The following is a 21,108-nucleotide window of genomic DNA, read 5'->3' on the forward strand; positions in this document are numbered from 1 at the left end:
AAGAGGCAAGCGAGGTTCCAGAGGAAGAGGAAGGCCGGAAAGAGCCGAAGTGTCCCGAAGCCGGCGTTCGGGAACGGGGGAGGGAGGGAGACGGAGGAAGCGCTAGGGGAGGAGGGGCTCAGCGGAAACTGCCGATGTTTTCCGAAGGCGGTGGCGTCCGAGTTGCCCGGATGTAGTTGGAGGAGCGGCAGCGGCGGCGGCGGCACCAACAGCGGCGGCAGCGGCGGCGGCGGCGGCGGGAGGAGGAGGAGGCAGCGGCGACGGCGACGGCGGGGGGAGGAGGTGGAGGAGGAGGAGGAGGAGGAGGTGGAGGAGGAGGAGGAGGAGGAGGAGGGGGCGGCGGAGGAGGAGCAGGAGGAGGAGAAGGCGGAGGAAGCCGTCGCTCTCCGCTGGGCCGAGCCGGTCGCGTCTTCTTTCTCCCCCCCCCTCCCCCCGGTTCGCCGCTGCCGCGGTGTAGTTGGCGCCGCTGCCCCCGCCGAGAGCGAGCGGGCGAGCGAGGGACGGACGGAGCGAGCGGGCTAGCGAGCGAGCGTGCGAGAGCGAGCGTGTGCGCGGTGCCGGGGGAGGGCCATGGCCCGAGAGCGCCGGCGCCAGTAACGGAGCGGCGCTGAGACCCGCTGAGGGAGTGCTGGCCGCCGCCGCCGCCGCTGCCCGTCCGCCTGCCCGCCCGCCCGCCTCCCGCCTCCCGCGGCCCCTCTCCCCCCCTCCCCGACACACACACACAGGCCGGGCATTGATGGTAATGTATGCGAGGAAACAGCAGAGACTCAGTGATGGGTAAATCCTCTCTCTCTCTCTATGTCTATGTCTCTGGCCGGGCTGGGGCCGGGGCCGGGCCGCGCCGGGGGCGGCGGGCGGGGGGGGGGGGATGTTCCTCCTTATCTAGCTCGGGCTGAGCCGCCATTTTTGTTGTTAACCCCGATCCGGGCCGGCCTGCCAGGAGGCGGCGGGGGCGGCCGCGGCCCGGGCCGGGCCGCCGGGGCCCATCGGCGCCGCCGCCCCGCGGCCGTGCGGGCGGTCCGGGCCCGTGGGCGGCTGGGCTCGGGGAACGGGCGGCGGAGGATCCGGGGGGTGGGGGTGGGGGCAGATTTTTTCCCCTCTCCTCCCTCTCCCGGGGTGCTAATGTCGCTGTCTGTCTTCCTGTTTTTCAGCTGTCACGACCGGAGGGGGGACTCGCAGCCCTACCAGGTACCAGCCGAGCCCTAGGGGAGGGGACAGCAGGGGAAGGCGGAGGGGGCCGGCGGGAGGAGGGAGGGAGGGACGGGCTGCTGCTACTCGAGCTTAGGCTTCAGCCGTCGGCGCAGGCCCTGTGGGGCAACGAACCCGAAAGCAGCCCCCCGGAACCCCACGAAAGCCGGGCTTTGATTCTTGTAACGACCGTCCCCGACCCCGGGGCGGGGGAGCGGGTGGTTGGGGGCGCCTCAGGAAGGGCCCAGGAGGCCGTTCCTGATAATTTCGCGAGGAGGAGTGACTTCGGAGGCCTCGGGAGTTAAAATATTTGGGGAGAGTGTAGTTGTCCGGAATGGCAGCCTGCTGAAATTTTTAAAAAGGCAGCAAGTTGATTCTCTTCCTTAGAATAACGTATCAAAACCCCGGTCCATAGGAACGACTTGATTTCATTGCCCGTTCAGAGTAGGAACCGGATTTGGAAACTTGGGATGTATGTTCTGATATATCTGGTGTTTTTAGGTGCCCTGGTTACTTTCCAGGGCAGCAGTTGACCCGTGTGTCATCAGAAATTATGTAGGAGAGGCCTATTGGTTCTTTTAAACTGATGACTTTTCAAAAACAATCAGAAATGGATGACAGCTGTCAAAGGACACTTTAGGGGTCTAAATGAGAGAGCAGATAGATCCCTCAGCTAGTAATTGTACGTCAAACCAAGTACTCTACAACCCCATCATCGGTAATAAGGCATAGTATTTGTTTTGAAGATGTCAAAGGACAGGTCATGATTCCCTTCATATAATTGTATATTATAATAGCCTGATAGGATCTGCTTAATTCTCTAAGGAGAATGTAAATCTTTGCTTCTGTTTTAAAGGCAGTACTTTTTCAAAGTTATCTGTTGCATTTTAATTTACCTTTAGAATTAAATATTTAGTAACATAGGATCCCAGAGTTAGAAAGGGACCTTAGGTCGTTTAGCTTTAAAAATAAGTATTTAGTAACATTAGGATCCCAGAGTTAGAAATTGACCTTAGGTCATTTAGTCTCCTTCCTTTTTGCATGTACAAAGGTGAAGTCCTGTGGTTAAAGGGCTTCTGTTAAATGAAGTCAATTAGTGTCTGTTTAGACAAATATGTATAATCTTAGGGCAGAAATGAATGACCTAGTTAGTACTCAGCTGTTGATTTCTTATACTTTAACTTTTCCTAAAAGTGGGTAATAGCAACTTAAATAGATGTCAAACTGTTCGGATAATTTGGGGAATGTAGACAAGAGGGAGTCACCATGGAACAGTTGAAAGAATGCTGGATGTGTATAATCAGAAGATTTGGGTTCATATCCCAGTTCTCTTTATTACCTGTGTGGCAGCAGCAGGTCTCTTAAACTCTCCTGAATTTTGTTTCCTCATTTGTAAAATAAAGTGGTGGGATTATATGACCTTTGAGTCCCTTCAGGCTCTAACACTGATATTATAAGGTCATTTTTCTCCCCACTTTATCCTTCCCAAAAAGATTTATTAAGAATTACTTCCCAAGATCTTTTCAAGCAACTACTCTAAAATATTCCATGGAGTGATTCTATATTATCATCTTGAATCATGGCTATTTATAGACACATTGAGTTCTTGAATCATGTTTGACTAAAACTCTGAGTTTTTGTTGATATAAAGTCATGGAACTTAATGAAATAGATTTCATCTTAGTTATAATTAAGGGGTCAAGTTAAAGGTCTACCTGCTTTTCTTTGTATGATATTTTACAGGCTCTTAAATATTCATCAAAGAGTCACCCCAGTAGTGGCGATCACCGACATGAAAAGATGCGAGACACCACAGATCCTTCACCACCAAATAAAATGTTGCGACGATCTGATAGTCCTGAAAACAAATATAGTGACAGCACAGGTCACAGTAAAGCAAAAAGCCTGCATACTCACAGAGTTAGAGAGAGGGATGGTGGTAAGTAGTTTTACTCACAAAAATTTTATGCCTATTGAAGTTTGTCCCATGTGGTCAATCAAAATCAATCTGTGAAATAGATAACAGTTTTTCCTGGTGAACCCTGCCAGTTTATCTCATCGGTGTTTTGTTTTGTTTTTGTCAGAATATTTTGATGCTTTAATTTACCTAGAAGCAAGTTGTACATTTAGAAATTGAAATCTCCTAGATTCCCCAAGAAGTATCATTACTTGGGACATGAGGAGAGGTTAAGGAATTGACTTTCTGGGTGTGTAGACAGAAAAGAGCTATGATTATTCTGAAGTCAGGAAAATATATAGAACCAATCTTTTCACCTTTTTAAAAGTCATAAAAATAATTTGAAGTAGATTATTCGGGTTTTAAAAATTTTGTTCATTTTATTTAAAAGCATTCAAATTCATATCTTTCTGAGGACTCTTAAATCCTCCGAGGCAGTTGAAAACCCAGAGTTTAGTTATCTGTGGCAAATGTAAAAGTTTAGTAATGCTAAAAACATTTCCCAGCCTTATTTTCCATTTTCCTCATGACCCTGGAGATATTTTCATGTTTTTCCACCTTATGATGTACAATTTTTATGTAGTAATATTTCATATTTTAAAGAATGGACACATTCCCTATACTTGCTTATTTGACCTGATTTAAATAATGTTGAACTTTTGATGCAGTATCTTATTTAACAACTTTGCATCAGAGATTCTGCTTAGTTTAGATGGTTCTGTGTATACGTTTGTTATTGTTACTCAGCTGAGTTATCATTAATTTCCAATCTTAATTTTCTTAACATTCAGTTTAAAGTGCTTAAAGTACTCGTTGAGTTAAGTACTAGTTTTTCCATGTGTTGTGGATAACTTGTATTGTTTAATAAAGATAGAAAAGATCATCATATAAGTTAACAAAAAATGATAGGGATAAGGACTAGATCTGTGATTTCATTGGTACCTGAAACTGTCTTTATTGTTGGGTACCTGAAACTATCAATGCAGATCCATACATCCACAATTTACAGTCTTAAGAGTGTTATGTAGGGCACTGGTAGGTGCTAGAGAGACAGTTGGTATACATCAGACCTGGGACTTGAACCTAGGTCTTCCTGGTTCTGGGACATGGTGCCAGACTACCTCACAGGATGCTCTAGAAAATGATTCCTTATAGTGGACATGGTATGGCATATTGCACCTTGATTTACTGTGTCTACCACTAAGTGTCTAATAATTTGTATTCTCCACTTCCTGGTGGACCTGTGATTGCATTAGTGGGGGTATACCCTCTACTTATACAAGTCGAAAACCTTTAATACTTTGCCATCTTAATTGGTTTTCCCTCCATGTTTTCCTCAGAAATCCCTCATAGCTGATCTTCTAGTAGACCAAAGACTTTGGTTTTTTTGTTGTTGGTTTTTTTTTTTTTTTTCAGTTTCCAGGGTGTACCAGTATATATTCAGGCTAATGACAACTGTCACCATCATAGGTTACTGGTCCATTCATTTTTCTGTTTGTGCATGACCTCTAAACAAACAAAAACTGGGTGGGGGTGGGGTGGGGTGAGGGAGGCAGTTTGCTTTAACATTACCTGACAGGGTAGAAATAATGCCTGCTCAGTTGATAGCAAAAGAAACAAGATTGGTTGTCTGTAGGCATATGTTGTGTTGAATAGAAAGATTTGAAATAGACGAATGATTTGTGTTATAATATATTCAAGAAAGAAATTGGGTAATCTGAAGTGTCTTGAGAGAAAGACATTTCCTTCTCTTCCTCTTATAGCACTTCATTTTGATATATATTGGGTGTTATAAGCCTTATCCTACTTTTGGATAGACTATATGAATAACGATTTTGGTTACTTGAAAAGTAGCTCTTTTTAAATATAGAAGGAATTGTGGTAAAACTACATAAGGAGGTTTTGGGGTTTTTTAAATGTAAAAATAGCATTTTCATAGGAATTAAAGTAAAAGTCTAATAGCATAATTTAAACTGACAGTATTTTCATTTTCTGGGTTCACTGTCTAAGCTCTCAGTCAATAAGTCAATTCTTTACAGCCTTTAGAATCTCATCTTCCAGAAAGTAGAGATTCTATTCCATTGGATATATAGTACTTAAAATGTAGTTGGTATTTGGAAAGAAAATGGGGTGCAGTACCTTTGTTCTGTTGATGGTAGGGTCTGTAGTTCATTTTGGTCTTAGTATTCAAGGAACAAAAAAGTAAGACCTTGCTTCTTCTAATTGTAATGTTTTCTGTCTGATCCATTCAAAAGCAACATAGTTACTTCATGTGTGTAAGCAAGCATTCCTATAGTATGAGGGAATTCCAAATTTGAAAGCTATAAAATTAAGGGGGGGGGGGGAAGAGTGCGAGCGCGAGTGTGCGTGTGCGCGCACGTGCGCACACAAAAGCACTTACATTTTTAATTCTCTTGATTTAGCTTTTAGAGCATTAAATAATTTCATCCCCTACCTGTTCTTATCACTTCCTTTAGTATGTAGGCCTTTCCTAAAGTCTCTGACCCTTGGGTGTTAAGGGTCCCTTAGATTAGTCCACCTTTAGTCTCTAGTGGAGCTCTACCTTTGGTCTTTAGAGAATATGTTTTGTTGCTGTTTGGGCCACAGGTAGTTGTTCTTTATTTGCTTCTGATTTAAATTCGGGTTTTGCAGTTATTTGTTTCACTATTTCAACAGGCACTGTTTCTGGGAATCCTATTTTTTCTCACCTACCTATAACTTTAGGTCCTTCCTCTGAGGCTGCTCCTACTTTGTATCAGGGCATCTTGAATTATCAGTAGTCAGTTCTCTTAGTGTTTCCTCTCTTTCTTTCTTTTCCTTTTTTTTTTTTTTAACCACTAAGACTGACCCCCCTCCCTCAAGCACCCTTTAGGTCTGCAAACATCTTTACCATATCTCCCTATATCATCTGTATCTAATATAGCTTATCTCTTTATAGAATTCTCCTTGAGGGGCTCATAATAACACTTTTGCCCAGGGAAGTACACATTGTATCCTTCTAACCATTTAAAGATACTTAAGAAAGGACATTTGCATTTTAACATAGAAAAGTACTGTCTGAGGATCATTTTCTAATTCTCTACTGTTTGGAAATGAGGGAAGTAGGAGGAGAGAAGGCATTTTAACACTGCAACTATCCCTTACATGTATCCATAACTAACTTCAGGTGCAGATTCTTTTTTTTTTTTAATTGCAGTTACTTTAAAAAATTGCCTTTAGTGCTAAAAACTAAAATTTTTGCAAATCTGAAAATGAGGCTTCATTATTTTCTGATGGTTGTTATTTTCATGATTATATTAAAATATAAGAACATAACAGATTCTAAATTGAATTATGGTAAAATTTTTTAACTCAAGTGATTTTTGAATTACCTGTACTCTTTCCTCTATCATGCATAATGGAAAGTTGATTGTTAATTCCATTGCTGCAATTAGTTTATTTTCCCCTGTAAGTCAAAAATAAAAAAATGAAAGATTGCCAAAATTGAAAAAAAATCTTACCCTATTTTTCTATTAATTTCTAGAAACTCAAAAACTACATTCACAACTCTTCATTGCACATTGGAGATACAAAGTAAATGAAACAGATAGGATTTTAGTTTCTTATCTGACCTTTACATTTCCAGATAGTGTAGAGAGATTATTACTCTGTGAAACCTGTGCTAGTTTTTAAAATCAGAATTTGTGTTTGGACCTGGCAGTGATGGATACTAAATAAACATATTAACCATAATTCTTTTAAGAGAGAATTTTCTGTAGTGCCCTAACTTTCCATGTAATCGTTGTAAAACTGCTGTAGAGGTCACATAAAATAGAAATACACCTCTAAGATACCATATTACATCCTTCAATGACATGGCTCTTGGGGTTGAATACAATTTTGACTTGCTGGGTGATGCTGTGCTAGTTGCTTAAATGGCAGAGGGTTTATTTCCTCAGCTGTACAATGAAGGACTTAGAGCAGAGAGGCTCTTTAAGATCCCTTCCATTTCTAACATCTATGCTTTACATGAACATTTATTTATTGTGTTTCATATACAATTTAAAGATACAGGCGACTTTTCACTCTTAGGATTTAGAAGAAACTACTGAGTATTTTATTGAGTTTTGAAGGAACCCTCTATAGTAGTGTATTTGTAAAACAGTCTTAGTGTAGAGCAAGATAAGAAACCATGTGAGGAAAGGGAAACTGCATTGTATCTGCTCTGTCACTTCAGGTCTGTAACCTTGGGCCAGTCACTTGCCCTTTCTGGTTCTCACACACTGTAACTGTAAAAAGGTGGCTTATTAGGTGACCTTTAAAGAACCTTTCTGGCACTAAATCTGTGATTCTATGAAATAAGGTCCATGCACATTTAGGGTTTTTTTTGTTTTTTGTTTGTTTGTTTTTTAGTGAGGCAATTGGGGTTAAGTGACTTGCCCAGGGTCACACAGCTAGTAAGTGTTAAGTGTCTGAGGCTGGAGTTGAACTCAGGTACTCCTGACCACATTTAGTTTTTGTTGTTGTTGTTTGTTTGTTTGTTTTTTTGCTGGGCAATGAGGGTTAAGTGACTTGTCCAGGGTCACACAGCTAGTAAGTGTCAAGTGTCTGAGTCTGGATTTGAACTCGGGTCCTCCTGAATCCAAGGCCAGTGCTTTATCCACTGCACCACCTAGCTGCCCCCCACATTTAGTTTTGTAAAATAACTTGTTATAATAAAACTTCTAACATAGATAACTAACTTTCGTTGGATGTGTTGCACCAAAGATCTTTTGAATTAGAAAGATTTAGGAGTTTGTTTTAGCCTGTTTTACCCACTGTTTAATAATTATAGCTTTTAATTGTGTTTTCCTAAACATCAGTTACCTAAATGAGAAGATCATCACCATGAATGGTACACATTAAATTTGGTGATTTCTAAGGTATTGATTTGTTACTTATGCATTAGTACTTTAAAGGTTCCAAGATATCTTTAGTGCAAGTTCTCTCTCATCAACGCATATTGCATACTCTCTGTGCTGTAGATTGAATGACTGGACAAGCATTTATTAAGCACTTACTATATACTAGAGGCAGCTAGATGGCTCAGCCACAGATACTTAGGAACTGTGTGACCCTGGCCAATTCACTTAACCTCTGTTTGCCTTAATCCACTAGAGAAGGAAATGGCAAACCACTCCAGTATCTTTGCCAAGAAAACCCCATGGAAAATAATGGCATGCCATGGAAGAGTTGAAGACATAACTGAACAGTATACAAAGCACCTTACAGAGCACTGGGGATACAAATAAAAAAGTGGAGACTGTGGCCATTCTCACAGAGTTCACAGTTAGTGGGGGAGAAAACACGCAGGACTTTTCAGTAGAAAGTAAGAAAGTCCCATGGTCTGTAGGGTATGTCAGCAGAACAAATGGTAAGTTACTTTCTCCACTGATGTTGAATTGTTGACAGCATCAAGGACTTTTGGGGCAAGAATATTCTTTTTAAGTCTTGCTACTAAGGAGGCAGGGACCAGAGCATTTGTAGAAGCAGTGTCGGGTCAGATTTCCACAAAGATTGCTTCCTTTGATGATGGCAGTCATCATTTGGTGTTAGGGTTGGCAAAGATGGTAGGACTTGTTCACAGAGGTTGCTCCTGATGATGGCTGCAGGGGCAAGGTGGTTGGTTGTTGGGAGGAGTTTGGTACTGCTATTTTCAGGGCTCTTGAGCCCAGGGTGTTGAGTAATTTCTGTCTAGAGTTGAATGGAGTCGGTGGATGAGCTTATGGTGAGGGGTTGATTTTCCTGGCACATGCTGCCTCCTTTCTCTTCCTTGGGGTGCCTTGCTGTTTCAGCTCGACTGGTTTGCCCATCCCATAGGCGGCAGTTGGTCAGCATTTGATGGGGGTGGCTGGCTTCCTTCCCCATTGAGACAATTTTTGCTGAATGATGGCTCTGGGAGCTGAGCTTAAAGCAGGGCCAGTGGTTTTGGGGCAGCTGCTATTCAGTTTATCAAGGTGGTACTTTATACATATATGTGGCCAAAATAATTGTCATCTGATGGTTAATCTTTTAGTAATGAGCTTACTTGAATTTATTTGACCACTGGCAGACTGTTCTCGTGTCTGTACTCAACATAGAAATTTAGTAAAATCTGCCAGAATTTATGTTCTAAAGATGTTTTCATGAGTGTTCATCATGATGAAGGATTGAAGTAGAACTTTGGATTTGTTAAATTCTGACATCTTTTAGTTTCATTAAATTTTGTAACATTTTATTGTATGTTTATAGGATAGGAGGGAACCATAAGAGGCTATGTAAGTAGTCTTCTTAACTTTAGGCATGGATATAATTCAGACTGTTTTAGAGAGGGAGATTTCATAATTCCTTTCATCTTTGTAAATAACTTTAAAACAATGACTTTTTAAAAAATGTCCTTGGTAGTGAAAATACTTTTGGGTGGCAGCTGGTGGTGCAGTGGATAGAGCACTGGCCCTGGATTCAGGAAGACCTGAGTTCAAATCCAGCCTCAGACACTTGACACTTACTAGCTGTGTGACCCTGGGCAAGTCACTTAACCCTCATTCCCCTGGGGTGAGGGGTGGGGGCAGTACTTTTCGAGAATGGGATTAAGGGTAAGGAAGAAACTATGGGAAAAAGTAGTGAGGAGGGCACACTTAAAAATGGATGTTTTGGTTTCATTAGACATGTTGAATTTTATATTTTAAATAAGCAGGTCTAAGAAGAATGGTTTTATGTTTTAGGACATGAGTCAAAATAAAATTGAGTTTTGTGAACAGTTGACAGAATGTATGTAAAATGTGTTGTAACCCCAAAGCACTCAATATTACTAGGTTAATAATAGAGACTATATGGTCTTCAGAGATACTTATAAGTAGTAATGGGTTGAAATATTACTTCTTTTCACCTTTGGGAACTGTTCAATATGACAATTTATTTTTCTTGGAATAGTTATTTTACTTAGTATTTTAAAGCCTTTAGAACTACTTCTGTGCCTTTCCTCAGGAGTGGACTAGAAAAAATTAATACAGAGAGGGGAAAGGAGGGAGGGAGGGAGAAAGGGAGAGAGAGGTTGGGAGGGAGGGAGGGATTGAGCTCAGTTATCAAAAGGGATTTTGTTTTTTGTTTGTGTACAAGTCTTCTTAACCCCATTTGGTATTTTCTTAGCAAAGATACTGGAGTGGTTTGCCATTTCCTTCTCCAGCTTATTTTTTACAGATGAGGATACTGAGGCAAATAGGGTTAGGTGACTTGCCCAGGGTCTCACACCTTGTAAGTGTTTGAGACCAGATTTGAACTCAGGAAGATGAATCTTCTTGACTCAAGAACTGGCACTCTATCCATCTATCAAAAGGGATTAACCTTTTAGTAATCATACTTCATCCTCTCCCTTTTTACTTCTTTAGCTTCCCATGTGTTTTTCTGTCCATTACTTGCCCATTTTTCCCTCATATTTGAGTTATGAAGCATGTTTGAATAGCCAAATCACCAAATTTAAATTAGAATGCCAGCTAAGTTGTATTGCATTGAATTTGTTGAAGTCAGTCTTAAAAGTTCAAATAAATGAAAAGGCGATAATATGGATATGATTTAAATAAGACTTTACAGGACAAGAAAATGCATGGCTATCTTGATAATAGGATTTTTAATTTATAGTGATTTATATGCTCTTAAGTAATTATATCTGTAATTTGTTACCTATTTGTGCTCATAATGATAAATGCTTATTTAATCAAATACTTAATAGTATTAATTATGTAGAATTTATGTCACCTTTCATAATTATTTTTCATAAGGCTATTGTGATAAGTATTATTTGATCTAGGGGCTGTTTGACTTTGTAAAGAGGAACTGAGTCACATAAAAGCTGAAGCTTAAGGTTTTATCGACATCAGTGGCAGTAGAGTGGATCAGGAGATCATTCTGTTGATGATTTCTGATCAAAACAGTTAGTGCAGTGTCTACACATCACTAAAATTGGGTATTCAGATTGTGTCCCTATATCGATGGACAGATTGTTTAACTGAAAGTTATGCTTGGAATAGTTATTAGAAACATTATGCTACTCTGTGTGGCTATTAACCTATTAGTATTCAGTAAGCTGAATAGGTTAATTGGAGAAAATTTCTGCTAATTGGTTCCTAGCACTGTGATTTGTGCACCTCCTCCCAGTGCTTGCTTTTGGCTTTAATGTAAGTCCATTGAACATAGACTTTTACTAACTACTTGATAATGTGTTGATGAAGAGGCACTTGGTCTATAGTAAATGAACCATAATTATTTTTAATTAGGCCCTTTATAAATACATGAATGAGTGAATATCTCTCTAGGTGTTCTGATAACTATGCAGTTTTATATGTATAACTATTAACTTAGTACTTTTAATCATCAATGAAGAATGCTTTTTTGTAGTTCCGTAAGCCATTTATTTAAAGATTCTTTTAAGCTATGAATGTTAAAGTTCATAGCAGCTTAATGAAGTAGATTAATATTATTTCTTTGTTTACTGAAAAATATAGAGGTCTTTGTAGAAATATGTCTAGTATCAGAACTGTATCTCATTGTAACAAATTAAGAAAAAAATTCCCTTTGAAAAGAAATTCATTCGCTTAGAATGTGTGGTATAAATTGGTTGGTTGGTTGTTTCCCTTGTTCTTGAAGAAGACCAAAATGACATCAGTATGTTAAGAGTCAAGTTACAGTGTGTCTGACTGGCTGATCAGACCAGTACGAGCTCAGAATGTTCCACCACAGGTCGAGCACAAATAATCCATGTGAACATTTGGGTTGGATTCTCCAAATTTGCACATCTCAAGTTTCTTTTGAGCTACTTCACTTCTGCTCTGCTCATAGAACACAGCACTTTCTCTGATGAGGGCATGCTATGCTGGGCGGTCCTGTGCCATGTCATGCAATCAATTCCAAAGTTCTTAAGAAAGACCTCATATGCTTTTTCTGACCACCATGTGAGCACTTGCTCTGTGTGAGTTCTCCATAAAATAGTCTTTTGGGCAAGTGTACATTTGGCATTCGAATTACCATTGGTATCAGTAGTATCAGTTACACTTGCACTTTGAGATGGATGAATGAGAATTTGGAGTGAATTAGTTTTAAATTGAGAAATTGCCTTGCTTATGGAGCCTGTTGAAAGTACTTTGTGCAATTTTGGTACCATTTAAATCTTGAGAGAAAATGGGATAGTTGCATAGAAAAAGAATGGGATAGTTTATATTAACAAAGGAGTTCATAAATGCAAATCTAAACTCAGAGTGAGAATACTTTTAGCTAAGGGCTTTATACTTTTCAAAGTGTTTTCACGTACATTATTGCCTTTATATCCCTATAAGAAATAAATAGGATAAGTAGAATTCTCATTTTACAAAAAAGGAAAATGACTGGCTCAAAGTCACATTTAGTGTACTGTGTAGTACTTCACATCCAGTTTTTTTTTTCCCCCTGGCCTTTCACCAAGTGTTTTTTCCAAAAATATGATTTGTATCTACCCAAAAAAAAATTGGACTGAAAGAAGAATGTTGGAAAATTGGCACAATAAAACTTGTCTTACCTAACCCAAAGGGTTGTGAGGAAAGCATTTTGCAAACCTTATGAATTCTATATAATCAGAGCTATGTTTGCTCTTTGCTTGTGCAGACATGTAAATGTATGCCTTCAGTTACTAGGGGTAGTATACCTAGCAGGTTGCTTTTTCATGCCTAGGGAGAGAATACCATTGAGTAGACTTCCACTTCTTGATGGAGTAACTTTTTTTCACTCGGATTCCAAATTCATTAAAACTTAAACTCTTTCTGACTTCCTACTTCATTATTCTACCAGAAACTACGCTCACCATAGTTACTGATGATCTCTTGATTGCCAGATCCAGTGCCCTTTTCTTAGTTCTCATCCTTGAGCTCTCTGGAGCCCTTACCACTGTTGAACTCCTTTCCTTCTTTGTAATACTTTGTTCTCCCTAGGTTTTGGGGACCATACTCTCCTAGTCCTCCTCTACCTACCTAACTGCTGCTTCTCAGTCTCTTTTGCTAGATCTTCATCCAGGTCACAACTCGGGGTATCCCACAGGACTCTGTCCTGAGCCCCTTTCTCTTCTTCCTCTATACTATGTGACTTGTTGATGTCATCAGCTCTTATGGATTCAATTTTCATCAGTGTGCTTTGATTCTACAATCTGCTCGTCTACCCCTAACTTCTTTGCTGAGCTCCAATCTTTTATCTCCAATTGTTTCTTAGCCATATGAAACTGGATGTCCTTTATAAAGAAATCTTAAACTCAACATGTCCAAAACAACTCATTCTCTCTCCCCTCCCAAACTTTCCCTATAACTATCTAGAGCACTACCCTCCTCCCAGGTTCCCAATATAGGCGTCATCCTAGATTCGTCATTCTCTCACCCCAATCTCTCATCCAATCCATTGCCAAGATCTATTGATTTTTCCTATGAAACATCTCTCAAATATGTGTCATTATGTCTTCTGATACTGCCTCCACCCTCTTGCAGATCCTCATCTCCTCATGCCAGTATTTATTGTAGTAGCCTGCTGGTTTGTTTGTCTGCCTGCCTGCTACAAGTCTTCTCTCCACTCCAATCCATCCCTCCACTAAGCTGACCACATTGCCCCACTCCCCCAATAAACTCCAGTGGCTCTCCATTGCCCTCCAGAATCAAATACAAAAATCTTCTGATATTCAAAACCCTTTTTCAGAATACCATCTCTCTCTTCCCCACCCCCCTGTCTTCTTACACTTTAAGCTCCACTCTCTTCCTCCATCGAATTTTGATCCAGTGACACTGGACTGGGCATTTCACTGGCTGTCTTCCCACATCAGGAAACTCCCTCCTGATACCCTATCTGCTTACTTCTTACAGGTCTCAGCTAAAATCCAGCTCCTACTAGAAACCTTTCCCAGTCCCTCCTTAATTCTTGTGCCTTCCCTCTATTGATTTATCCTGTATATAGCATGTTTGTACATAGTTGCATATTGTCTCCTCCTTTGGATTAAGAGTACCTTGAGGGCAGGAACTGGCTTTTGCTTTTTGTATCCTTAGCACTTAGCTCAGTGCCTGGCACATAGCAGGCATTTAATAATTGGACATGTTGCACCCAAAAATCTTTTGAATCAGAAAGATTAAGGAGTTTGTTTTAGCTCAGCAACTATTTATTTAATAATTATAGCTTAGAACTGTAATTGTTTTTCTAAACATTGGTTACCTCAGTATGAAAATCATCAGCTTGAATTGTTCATATTAAATTAGATGATTTTTTAAAAAGACTTAACAGTTTGTTACTCACGTGTTAGTACTTTAAATATTCTAAGATATCATTACTGCAGAATCTCCCTTCACTGATACATATTACAAATGCTCAATGCTGTAGAATGAACAAGAAAGCATTTATTAAACGTTTACTATGTGCAAAACATAATAAGAGCTGTCAAGCATTTTAAAATTCATAAATTAAAACATGACTTTGTACAACAAAGTTCTATGATGCAAGCATGCAGACTTTTGGAATATAGAAATTGATTAATTAAGAAATGTTGGGGCAGCTAGGTGGTGCAGTGGATAAAAGCACCGGCCTTGGATTCAGGACGACCTGAGTTCAAATCCAGCCTCAGACACTTGACACTTACTAGCTGTGTGACCCTGGACAAGTCACTTAACCCTCATTGCCCTGCAAAAAAAAAAAAAGAAAAGAAATGTTTATTAGGTATCTAATACATTCATGGCATTTGTGTGTTTATGGAGGGAAAGTGGGGATATGAAAAGTGTAAAGTATGCTACCTACTCTTAGGGTATTTATTTGGGAAGAGAAGTTATAATTTAATGATAGAAGAGTTAAATACCAGCACAAGACTAATAATATAGGAGACACTACAAATGTGAGTTTATAGAGGGAAGTAAAAGATCATTGGACTTGGAATATCCTGGAAAAGCTTCATGAAAGAGGAGGAAATAAAGCTAGGTTTTAAAGGGGGTAATGTGTGGATAAGCGGAAAGGATGAAGGAACTGAGAGAATTTGCCTTTTGTCAAGAATGTACTGTTTATATGTGTAGCTATAGATTGCACCTGTGATTTCACTAGTATAAAGAACTATCTACATCTGAATTCCTTTCGCTAATTGGCAACTTCTCTGTAGTTATCTGGGTCAGGGAGAGGTCATGGTAACACAGCTGATAAGTTTTGAAAGAGGCAGAATTTATTTATTTATTTATTTATTTATTTTTGGCGGGGGGCTATGGGGGTTAAGTGACTTGCCCAGGGTCACACAGCTAGTAAGTGTCAAGTGCCTGAGGCCAGATTTGAACTCAGGTACTCCTGAATCCAGGGCCGGTGCTTTATCCACTGTGCCACCTAGCTGCCCTGAAAGAGGCAGAATTTAAAGGAAGGTTTTCCTGACCTCTAGGGTTGCTCTCATTCCTGTATACCAGCTTGACTCTTTATAGTCATTTGATAATAATGAAAACTAACATTGACTATGGTCCGTGAAATAATAAAATCATCAGAAGAAAGTCTCTGGTATATTACTTTTTGAAGGATTTATGGAAAACTTAGACAAATCCTCCATGGACTTAGAGGATATGGGTGAATTGTATTTTGTCCTGGGAGCAGAGAGGTTATGGATCCCTTATAGTAAAGTATATGTTACTGATATGTTTGTTACCTCCTAGGTGTCACAGGGTTTTTGTGTGTTATTTCATTTGCTCTTTTTTGCACGTAGTAGGTATTTTAGCATGTTTATTAAGTAATAGCTAATATGTATCATATCTGGTAAAAGGACTATTTAGTGATAGTATATGAATTCTAAATTAAGACAATGGCAATCTTCAGTGTGAATGTAAAAAAATCAAGCAATATAATTTTGGTGATGCTGTGATCCTAGGTAAAACTGTTGAATAACCCTACATGATTTTTTTCTCCTCCCCTTAAGTGTGGTTTGTACTCTAGTTGTCCCTTTTGTACTATACCCAGACCTCTGTTAACCTTGAAATGGCTAATGTGACAAAAATTACAATCATCTTTTCAGTTTCCCTAACAAAATCAAATCTCCTCTCATTAAAGCAAATGTGTCACATATTAGGACAAAAACCTTCTTTGTAGTGAAGCCCTGAATTCTAAAAGCATTTGTTAGGTATGACGTATAGGGCAAATGTTCTTGGGAACGTGCTAAAATCATATGAAAGAGCTAATTTGGAGGATTTTAAGCTGTGATAGTATTCTATTTAAGTACATTATCAACTTGCCTCTATGAAAGCTTTCCATTGACCTTATTGTTTTAGAATTCTTTATTATTTTACATTACCTGATAGGTGGATTTATTTTAAAATTTTTTTGGGGGGGGTTAGGGAATACCAATTTTTCCTGACATAACAGAAGTCATACCTTTCTTCTCATGTCCTTTAAAACTGATTATAAGAGATAAAAGTATTAGATTTAACAGCTTCGTAGGACTGCTGTTTTAATTAATCTCTTTTATGGGCTGTACTCTACAAAAATTGGCATAGCCATGAAATTTCTGATTATAGAGAGATACTTGATATTGTCTTTGAAATACAGTTCACTGCTCATAGGAACCATCAGGTAAAGGGTTTGTTTTGTCATTTATTTTAAAATAAATTTCATTTCATTTCATCCCTGTAGCTGTACCTATATTTTCATTTGTTTGATAGCTTTCAGAAATAAAATAAACTTGCCTATATGGGAGGGATCCTATCATCTCTTAGGTGAACTTTTATCTCCCCACCCCAACCAATCACAATAAATATTTTGCCTAATATTCCCGATGAATATGGCTGTATAATAGTTTGTGGCTGGTAAAGGGGAATCCAGTGCTTTCCCTTCCCCTTTGCTTCTTGGCTAGGTTGAACTCGAAATAAAAACCTTTTTCATGAAGAGCAGAGGACCAAGGGCCAGTTCCCTCCAGCCTCTCCTGCCAAATTTTGCTTAGAAGTAATGGATTGGTCTGGTTAGAAATAGATAAAACCAGCTATTTTCTGATTTAAATTTTATTTTTTATTTTTTTTGAGGGGCAATGAGGGTTAAGTGACTTGCCTAGGTCACACAGCTAGTGGCAAGTGTCTGAGGCCAGATTTGAACTCAGGTCCTTCTGAATCCAGGGCCGGTGCTTTATCCAACGGCCCACCTAGCTGCCTCCATAAAACCATCTATTTTCCAGTGGACCTTGATTGGGAAGGATAAGGTAGGAACAAATCTAAGGATGAAAAAAATGCAGGGTCAGGAAGAAGAATAGAATTCAGGCCGAGGAAGATGAGTTATTTCTCTGGGTAGTAGAGACTTGGGACTGGAAGGGGTGGTAGGTCATTGTGTAGTAAGTGAGATAAGCCAACATCCCAGAAGGAATAAGGGATGGAAATGGGAATAATCATTGAGATTCAGAAAGAGGTATGCTAGGAGAAAACAATGTCCTAGTCTCTTTTTCCTGTCCATCACACACTTCCCCTATAGAACTAAAAAACAAGCCCAGAAGGGAGGGTTAAATATCGTTTGGATATTGATGTTAATGTTATTTGGTGTAAATGTTGTTTGATTCCTCAGTGATCAGTGCCATTAATGGCATTATTTAGTATATTAATAAACAGTCCAAAATGGACAACGTACTATTGAATCTCCAGGCATATACAAAAACACTAAGCTTTTTTGGATCATAAAATTCCAAGACTCCACAGGTAAATTGCATGGAGGTCTTTTGAGTGTGTAAAAAGAAGTCACAAATCAGCCTTCAAACTGAATAAGGATAAAGGAAAAATAATCCAGATCCAAAGTACAGATAGAAGATGATGTGCTTCCAGCTTCCAGGAAAAGGGACATTAGGGTTGTTGTAACTTGCCTGAAGACATGGTTCCATTTTGTTCCTGTTGTCATAAAGGATAGCAAAACATGTTGGCCATTCTTTTCAGGAGAAAGAGTATTTGCAAGCAAATCAGGAAGCATTTTTGTATCCTTTTAAGAAAGAACTACATATGTTCAGTTCTCATGAAGAATCTGAAGAAAAAATGTTACATAAGCTGAAAAATGTCCAGAGAAAGGGGTGGGTCAGAGCATCTCTAAAGTCCTTTTTAGCTCTAAATCTCTGAACCTATGAAAGGTATGTTACAAAAGTAAAGGGAAAGGAAGCAGCTATCATGAAGATAAAAGAATAAAATTAGGATGTTTAAGTCTGGAAATATGAAGGCTTTGGGGTTGTTGGGGTATTGTTGAAGGTCATACTGTTGAAAAACTTGGTTATTATAAACAAATATTTAGTCAAGTTATTTTTGGTAAACTTTTTAAAAAAATCATTGATAGGTACAAAAAGACCACGTTAGATCAACCCCAGTTAGATTGTAGAATACTAAGTGGTTTAAAAAATATTTTCAGCAGTTTGGCCTTTAATAAAGAGATGCTGCTTTTAAAGTCCAGTCTTATTAAAAAAAATTCTTAAATTAAAGGTGCTTTATTTGTTTTTCAGAGATTGTACTGTGCTCTGAATTTTAGCCATGTAATAATACTGGAAGACTATGGATATCAAAAAGATGGGCTTCTCAGGGAGAAGTTTGGGGTTATTAAAGGAGCTCTGCAGTTTCCCATAGGCAGTCCAACCTGCTTTTTTCCTGTATAATTCTAGTCCCAACTTGTACATTAGCAGTGTTTGTCTGAGGACAAATGTTATAGGTCATTTCTATAAACATCCATGTCATAGTCTGGACAACAGGTATCTTTATCCCTTGAATGGATGGTTAAGCTAAGCATGTCTTGTTCAAGAAGTCTGAGAGGCTTTGCGGCTATTCCAGGTTGTGACTGCAACCAATATAGTGTCATTGGAAAATAGAAGCATCTGAAAGGTCTCACTGTCTATAGAAAATCCCTTTTCAACCTTAGTATCATTCTGAAGGTAGTGGATGTGTATATTGTGATTACAAGGTAGATTGAATCATAAGAAATGTGGATCCATGAAGAACCAGAGAAAAGATTGTCATCAAAGAGATGTATGGTGGACTTGTTACATGAGTTCTACTGGTATCTCTGTGATATACCTCACTGTCTTGAGGTTAAGCTTCTGTGGTGAAATTATGGTAGAACATAGACAAGAATTGCATATGATAGACAGGCATAGATGGGCTGTGATCTACCTTTCTCATAGACTTTCTTCACTAAGCAAATGGTACTGATCTTTGCCAGCCATATACTTCATGTGCATTCTTATGTTTTTTTTTTCTTCTTCTTCTTTTTTTTTTTTAAGTGAGGCAATTGGGGTTAAGTGACTTGCCCAGGGTCACACAGCTGGTAAGTGTTAAGTGTCTGAGGCCGGATTTGAACTCAGGTACTCCTGGTTCCAGGGCCGGTGCTCTATCCACTGCACCACCTAGCTGCCCCCTATTCTTATGTTTTTTAACATATAGCACCTAACTTGCCATATGAAACATCTAAATACAGTGTTCAACAGTGGAAGTTATGAAAGTGATAATTTTCTGATTTAGCTTCAGAGATGAATTCTAATCATTCTGATTGTTGAATTTTATTACTTGATGGTTATATTATGAGTTAGCAATACTAAGAATAAATTTGGAATTCCCGTAGTGACTAGGCTAAAGTTCATGTTTGTGATATTAATGAAAAGGTAAACTAAGTAAGTGAACAGTACTCAATAATTCAAGGAAATTGTTTAAAATAATAGAGTAAATGGTATTCAAGGACCTTTAAACATTTTAGCACCATCATTTTTTTATTATTAATACTTTTTTTTTAGTGAGGCAATTGGGGTTAAGCGACTTGCCCAGGGTCACACAGCTAGTAAGTGTTAAGTGTCTGAGGCTGGATTTGAACTCAGGTCCTCCTGAATCCAGGGCCGGTGCTCTATCCACTGCGCCACTTAGCTGCCCCTGCACCATCATTTAATACATAAGCAGTAAGCTGATTAAAAATCTTTCTTAATATTCAATAAACATACCCTTGAGCACTCAGAGTAGCCTAATGTATTAGTCTTGTTCAGTTTCCTATGAGGCAGTTGTGGTACATACAATTGAGTGGCATTGGTTTATATATAAGTATACGGGATTTTTTTTTTGGTGGGGCAATGAGGGTTAAGTGACTTGCCCAAGGTCACACAGCTAGTACCTGTCAAGTGTCTGAGGTTGGATTTGAACTCAGGCCTTCCTGAATTCAGGGCCAGTGCTTTATCCACTGCACCACCTAGCTGCCCCTGTGGTACAATTGAAAGATCACATGTCTTGGAGTCAAGAAGCTCAAATCCCAACTCTTACACTTAACAGATCAGCAACCCTGGATAAATTATAATCTTTCAAGTCTCAGTTTCTTTGTAAAATGAGGGTAATATTTTTGCTGTAAGAAATGAGAGAAGCATTTAGTAAATGCTTACTATGTGCCAGATACCGTGGTAATTGCTGGGAATACAAATATGAAAGAGAGAGCTCCTGCCTCCAAGGACTTTACTTTCTCCTAAAGGAAGATAACACATTTAAGGAAGTGTGATGTCCAAGGGAGGGGTATTTTGGTTTGGAAAGTCACAGGGGTTGTGAGTTGGAACCATAGGGAAATTAATTTGTCAAGCCCATTCTGGTATCAGTGTCATTATTGATTTGATTACCTGCCCCAGTGTAATTAATTCATTCACCGGTCTGGGCAAAATGGGCCTCACTCCCCTCTAGTTAAAATTTATTTAGTGCCTACTATATACCAGCAGGGGATGAGAAGCTGGTACCACAAACATATCAAATGAAACAGATTTTCCTTGACCTTATGGAGCTTACAGTTCTATAGGGAGAGATGAGTGTCATGTGTGAGGGGGAAAAATGATATAAAATTGTATTGTTATTCATTCACACAATTAGAAAGCTCCTCTTGCTCTATGAAGGAAAGTATCATGATAACTTGTGGGGGAAACGTAATAATTTGATCCCTCTCCTTGTGGTGCTTAATTTACTGGGAAGTGTGTGTGTGTGTGCGTG

General features: G+C 39.3%; 1 protein-coding gene across 2 annotated transcripts in view; it reads left to right on the top strand.

The window, feature by feature from the left end:
• The first annotated feature begins 369 nt into the window (after positions 1–369).
• Positions 370–21,108, top strand: part of WAC (WW domain containing adaptor with coiled-coil) — a 114,220-nt gene continuing 93,481 nt past the window's right edge. For both annotated transcript variants that reach the window (XM_043966193.1, XM_043966194.1), the window contains exons 1-3: positions 370–777; positions 1,152–1,188; positions 2,932–3,127. In XM_043966193.1, coding sequence (XP_043822128.1) covers positions 737–777; positions 1,152–1,188; positions 2,932–3,127 — 274 coding nt within the window. In that variant the 5' untranslated portion in view covers positions 370–736. The remainder of the gene's footprint in view (positions 778–1,151; positions 1,189–2,931; positions 3,128–21,108) is intronic.

Source organism: Dromiciops gliroides, chromosome 5 (genome assembly GCF_019393635.1).
Source record: "Dromiciops gliroides isolate mDroGli1 chromosome 5, mDroGli1.pri, whole genome shotgun sequence".
NCBI classification, from domain to species: domain Eukaryota; kingdom Metazoa; phylum Chordata; class Mammalia; order Microbiotheria; family Microbiotheriidae; genus Dromiciops; species Dromiciops gliroides.